This window comes from Asparagus officinalis, chromosome 5 (genome assembly GCF_001876935.1).
Source record: "Asparagus officinalis chromosome 5, Aspof.V1, whole genome shotgun sequence".
NCBI classification, from domain to species: Eukaryota; Viridiplantae; Streptophyta; class Magnoliopsida; order Asparagales; family Asparagaceae; genus Asparagus; species Asparagus officinalis.
In genome coordinates, this window is record NC_033798.1 from 84,943,418 (window position 1) to 84,950,293 (window position 6,876).

General features: G+C 40.3%; 1 protein-coding gene across 1 annotated transcript; it reads left to right on the forward strand.

The window, feature by feature from the left end:
• On the forward strand, positions 1,913–4,869 carry LOC109839976. The gene has a single exon (XM_020408452.1). The coding sequence runs from the start codon at positions 2,040–2,042 to the stop codon at positions 4,716–4,718; it is 2,679 nt and encodes an 892-aa protein (XP_020264041.1). The 5' UTR covers positions 1,913–2,039; the 3' UTR covers positions 4,719–4,869.

Sequence of the window (6,876 nt, forward strand, 5' to 3'; positions counted from 1 at the left end):
CTTATTTACTGTGTTAATGTGTTAATTAAGCTCTCCTCTTAATATTATAAATATCGGGACGAGAACATGTTCGAGGTAAAACTTGTACCCGGAGAGCTGGACAAGCAGAGCCCGACCCGCAGCACTTATTTACTGTGTTAATGTGTTAATTAAGCTCTCCTCTTAATATTATAAATATCGGGACGAGAACATGTTCGAGGTAAAACTTGTACCCGGAGAGCTGGACAAGCAGAGCCCGACCCGCAGCAGACTCCACAGTATCTGACTGACTTGGTAACGTCGATTACAGAAGCAGAGACTAGCACACTCAAGGAACGAGTAACGAGCCAGATTTCACTTTCTGAAATTCCACCACCAGTTGTACCAGTCGTATCTATTGGAGAGCTAATGCCGATGATTTTACTATTGCCACAACCAACTGTTGATAGAGGCGCAGAGCAGGAGGATTGGCTCTGTAAAAATAAAAAAAATATTACACACTGAGAGCACCATAGTTTCAGGGCACACCGGATTCATGTGCAGCCTATAAATGGAAGGAATATATAAAAATTTCTTAATGTCGACTCAATACCAAAGCAGAAGTTAGATGTATTCAGCATAGAGGATAGCATCAGAGGATAGCACCGACTTCAGTTTACGTTGAATTAGTGAATATCAATTTTATAGGAGAATTTCACCCACTACTTTGATAAGCAGCTAGAACTAGCTCGATTAGAGCAGGGAGATATACAAATAGTTAATTATGGAAGCAGGACTATCCGAAGACAAGGGCAAGGATAAAAAAAACCTTTTGCAAGACTTAGAAGACCCCAACATCGGGGCAAGAATTTTTAACACCGGCAGCAGAGGCTAAGATACGGTCAGTGGCAGAACCATTGTTAGGGTCAGCAGTCGCAGGTTCGCTGTTACGACCAGCTGCAGATGATTGAGACATCGCCAACCGTTTCGAGAATTGAAGGGTCAGTATGCCAGATTCGTGTCATTCAGGAGATTCCAGAGAAATAGATAGTCTCGTATTTCCACTGTCAGCAATTCAGCAGTCGCCAACCACAGACAGAGTCTATGCAGTTGTACCACGTGATCACGGTACGAGCGGAGCTATAGTAGAAGATACTTTCTTAGTGAACTCTTTTCCAGCTCGGATCATGTTCGATTCCGGAGCTTCCCATTCTTTTATATCTCATGTCTTTATGGATAGGCTTCAGTTAGTCGCACATCCCTTAGATGTACCGCTATCCGTTTCTACTCCTTTAGCGGGAGGTATCTCTATCAGGGAGCGTCTGTAGGAGATGTGTTATCAGTTTAGATGAGTCCGAGTTTATTGTAGATCTAATCATCTTGTGGATGTCGGATTTCACCGTCATTCTTGGTATGTATTGATTATCATCCTACCATATTAGCATCGACTGTTTTGCGAAAACAGTCAGTTTGTGAGTGTCCGATGAGTCTGAGTTGATTGTAGCGACATTACAGGGTAACCAGTTTGCGAAGTTATTTCTAGCATATATTGAGGAGGTGATGCTGAAAGATCGGAGTAGTGAGTTATGTGAGACTAGAATCATCTCAGATTTTCAGGATGTCTTTCAGGACATACCGGGGTTACCTCCTATGCGAGAGGTTGAGTTCTGCATCGAGTTGCAGCCATGTACAGCACCGATATCTCGAGCTCACTATTTAGTGCATAGAATGTTAGGGTTTGGGGTTATAATTGGGGGTTTGCAACCTCCTAAATAGTCGGGGTTGGCAACCCCGACTATTTAGGAACCGGATTAAGACAAAATGTATCTAATTTTTGTAAATAAAACTCAAAGGGGTCTATTTTTAGAAAAAAAAATGAATAGGTTTATTTAGAAAATTTCTTCTTTTAAAGGAGAAATGTCGTGTACACGTGTCAGTCGTCGCAGTGCGCGCAGTCTCTGCTGCCCCGGTTCGATCGAGTTGTCGAAGTCTCCGCTCTTCTTCTCCTCCTTCTTCGTCGACTTCTTCACCACCAACTCACGCTCCCCTAAAACCCTCCCTCGCCAGAATATTCCCCCAAAATGTCAACGCCTCGTCTCGAGATCTCTAGGGTTAGGGTTTCATCGATCCTCTTCCTCTTCTCCTTCTCCATTCTCACTTCCCCCGCTTCCTCCTCCAAAATCCCCTACTCCGCCCACTGCTCCTCCCTCGTCGCAGAGTCCCCGCCCACGACTCCATCCTCAACCCCAACCCTCGCGTTCCGCTTCTCCGCCGGCTACTTCACTGGCGGTGACCGGATCCTCGCCTCCGACCCCAACTCCACCTTCCGAATCCCCAAATCCCTCTCCTTCCGCCCCCGCTCCCTCCACAAAACCCTAACTCCGACCACCCTCCAGATCGCCGGAACCCTAGTTTTCAGAGGCGGCGGCATCCGGGTCTCCAACCACCACCGTGGTCTCCGCTTGCGTATCAGTCCCCGGAACCCTCGGAGCTTCGCCCAACGGGGCCGTGTCAGCTTCGATCTCGATGGGTTCTGGACGGAGTCTAGTGGCAAGCTTTGCATGGTCGGGACTGGAGTAGCGAGGTCCGCTGAAGGTTTAGCTCTCGAATTGTCTGCTGTTTTTAAGCTGAATTACCCGAATTCTTCGAATATTTTGACTAGTGTGGTTTCTGGGGTTGTGGAGAGTTTGGACGATGTGAACAGTTTGAACTATTTCGATCCGATCAGGGTTTTGGCTTATGTGCAGAAAGATTATGAATTTACTAAGGTTCCGGCGGCTGTGGGTTCCTGCTCTGCGGTTAAAGTTGACGAGGAGTTGCTAGGGTTTGAGCATAATGATACTTGTGCTTATCTCAACACACTTTCGATGCAAAAGTTCAGATTGAAGTATGGGGAAAGTTGTTTCGACCCAATTTGTGGTTCTCCCCGTCAGGATTTTGGGCTTTCTACAAACTTTATAGGTTTGAATGGTGTGCAGTGTTCAGAGGATGGGAGGTTAAGGATGTACTTTTTTCTTGCAAATGGAGAAAACTTTGGGGTTACCAAAATTATGGATCCTCTCAAGACTTTAGTTGCGGAGGGGGTGTGGGACCATGAAAAGAAGAGACTTTGCCTGGTTGCATGCCATATATTGAACTTCAGCACTTCTTCATCGCAAGAAGTTGTAGGTGATTGCACAATTCGATTAAGCTTATGGTTTCCTTCAGTGTTGTCAATCAAGAATATGAGCATGGTTTCTGGTCGGATGTGGACTACTCTAAATCGAAGTGAGCCTGGATATTTTGACATGGTTTCTTTTGAGATTGTTGAGAACCGTATGATGAACGCCCCAGGGCTGAAATACAATTACACTCAAATTGATCGAGTGAAGAAGCATTGTGCAAAGGATGATGCTAGAAAAATAGGGGAAAGGAGGTATCCAAATGTGAAGTACCTTGGAGACTTGAGATTTGACATGTCTTTAAAAAATGCTATAGATCAAAGTGCATGGGGCTATGCAAACCCGGTGTTCATTGGCGAGAACTTTTACAATAGGTATCCACCACTTCAGATTCAAGTTCCATCAGTTGTAGAGCCTAACCAGAGTTCTTGGAATGTAAGCTATCGAATAGGGTATTCATTTAGTGGTCAACCTTATCACGCTTATAGAGTGAATGAGATATCAGCTGAGGGAACTTATGATGCTCAAACAGGAGTGCTCTGTTTGGTTGGTTGTCAGCAAGGAGGCTCCTCTTTGGATTGTGACATCTTAATCAATCTCCAACTCGCTCCATTGAATCCGAAGGAGGGAGAGCATCTTATTGGAACCATAAAGAGCATGAGGAAGACGTCAGACCCACTTTTCTTCAAGCCTCTGAAAATCTCTTCGTATGGAATATACAAGACACAAGCGTCTGAAACAATCTGGTGGATGGATATAGAGATTATAATGGTCCTCATATCTCTCACATTTTCATGTATTTTCATTGGGCTGCAACTCTTTCATATCAAGAAATACCCGAATGTTCTTCCTTCCATATCAATCACAATGTTAGCTATTCTTACTTTGGGTCACATGATTCCTTTAGTGCTGAATTTTGAGGCATTGTTCTCGAGGAACCACAACCAACAGAATGTTCTATTTCGTAGTGGTGGGTGGCTACAAGTGAATGAGGTTTTAGTCAGAGTCATAACAATGGTTGCTTTCCTTTTGCTATTCTATTTACTTCGAGTTGCATGGTCCTCAAGGTCAGCAGATGAGGACAAAAAAGGCTTATGGGTTGCTGAGAGGAAAACCCTTCTGTTCTGTTTGCCTTTATATGCAGTCGGAGGGTTGATAGCTTTGCTTGTTCACCTAAGCTCTGCTGGAGTTCTAGAAAAAACCCACCGTCATTCTCTCTGGGAGGATTTGTTGTCCTATGCTGGTCTTATACTTGACAATTTTCTGCTCCCTCAGTTTATTCTCAACATGTTCTGGAACTCCAAAGATAAGTCTCTTGCCCCTTCCTTTTATGTTGGAACTAGTTTTGTCCGGGCACTTCCTCATGTGTATGATGCTTATAGGGCTCATCATTATATTCCTCATCTTAGTTTGTCTTACATTTATGCTAGTAGAGATGAGGATTTGTATTCATCTGCATGGGATATTATTATTCCTTGTGAAGTAGTAGTTTTGGTTGTGATCATATATTTGCAGCAGAGGTTTGGTGGTGCTTCCATCCTTCCTCAAAGAATTAAAGAGTCAGGTGGGTATGAGATGGTTCCTGTAGTTACTCAATAGCGTGTTTAGGAGTTTTTCAATGATGAATGTGATAGGAGGAAATCATACACAAGCAGATACGAAGTTGATGCGTGTATTTGTGCAAATTTAGATTATAAATTCAATGTAAGTCATATTTGAAAGGAGAAGAAAATGGAGTTCAGTTCAATCACAAGCTCCTCCTTTTTTTTATTTTTTTATTTTTATGTATTTATTATTCTTATTATTATTATTATAGATATTGAAGCCCTCTCACCCATTTACATGGAAGCCACTTCCACCTCACAAAAGACGTGCACGCACACAAGTGAGAAAAGAGGGGGGGCGAAAGGTGGAGGAAAAAAGATAACAAAAAAGAAAAGTAAAAATAAAATCCAGCCCTCCGACAATCTTGGTAATCGGCATCTGGTCTTGCAGTCTTGCTTGTGTGAAGTTCTCCGGTTTTTCTTTGATGAGAATGTATAGCTGTTACGTTACAAATGTTTATGTTATTTTTTTTTTAAAATTTCTATCTTGTGTCATCATTGCATCAGATTATTGTTCTGGGCATATTGTTATTCTTACAGCTTCTTCATAATTACCGTTCTTGGTTGGTTTTGGTATTTGGAAGGTTTGGTTTGACTACCAATAATGAACATAATCTTCAGCAAGGACTTCAACAAAGAAACATCTATCCAGTATTTGGAAACTTAGATACTTAAAGTGGATTCCAAATTTGTTGATGATGTAGTTGAGACTAACAGAATAAAAAGGTTTGACTACCAATAATGAACATAATCTTCAGCAAGGACTTCAACAAAGAAACATCTATCCAGTATTTGAAAACTTAGATACTTAAAGTGGATTCCAATTTTATTGATGATGTAGTTGAGACTAACAGAATAAAAATATCTAACAATAATGGTGCGTTTACAATTTTATCTGATACTAGTATGGTGCACGTGCGATGCACGTGTAAAAACGTGTAAAAACTTTCGTGGTGTTTATATGTAGCCCCATAGTTTTTATTGCATTGATAAAAAAATTCTATGTGACATATATTTGAAAGATGTCATAGGTAATATATATTAGGTTTTGATTGAATAACTTTTAATTGGCAATGTATGTTCATTCTCAGAAATGATTTGTCACTTTTATTAATTGATGATATAAATAGACGTTATAGGGGTATAAATAGGATCATAAAGAACACTCATTTGATATATATAAAAACCAAAATATTGACAGAAAAAAGACCACAAAATAAATGAGGTAACCGAAATTATTTAATTATATGTCTACTTAATGTAGCAAAATCATATCTTTTTTAAGTTTGACATAAATAGACAGAAGGGAGCTCAATTTGAGCACCATTTATCAGATTCTAAAGATGCATCTTTGTCAAACTGTAGACAACCATGGGGAATCGGGCTGTAGCAAGGCAATTTGATCTATAACAGCTAGATTCCATGATCTGCAGATGAAACTGAATCGAGCATGATCAGACATCGTCAACTTTTCTAGGACCAACCTAACTATAAATGTTACATAAAGAGTGAAATCACATTTGAGATTAAAGATAATATGTTGCATTGTAAATAGTTAACAGCTTTAATACACATCTTCGCTGCATATTAGAATGTTGTGTTAGATAATAATTGTCTGAAAGATAAGTTGTACAAAATGTGCATCATAGAATGAAAAAATAATGAGTCATGATTTTGATGAGGTGATTTACCTTTGAGGCAATAATATTTCTGGATACACGATATTTTTTACATATGTTTTTGTTGTTCTTCTTGTTTGGTCAATTTTCACTAGTACATTAGTTGTTCTCATTGATATCCTCCTTGATAATGCAACATATAATTGACCATGTGAGAATACATGGTGCGGCAAATAAACTCCAACATAAGGTATTGGGTGCCCATGTGCTTTGTTGATTGTCATTACAAAACATAGTCGGATTGGAAATTATTTTCTACGAAATTAGAATGGATAACCCTCATTTTTAGCTTGAGATAATGGTATTCTCGGAATCATGACATTTTGACCAGAATGTTAACCAACTGTGATTTCAGTATGGATGTCATTATCTTCATATCCTCTACAGATCATTCGTGTGTCATTTCACATTTCATTAGATTGATCAAGATTACGTAACAGCATGATCAGACAATTTCTTTTAAGAATTAATTTG

Excerpts from the sequence above, each read along its gene's own strand:
- LOC109839976 (XM_020408452.1), top strand. The coding sequence starts at position 2,040 with ATGTCAACGCCTCGTCTCGAGATCTCTAGGGTTAGGGTTTCATCGATC.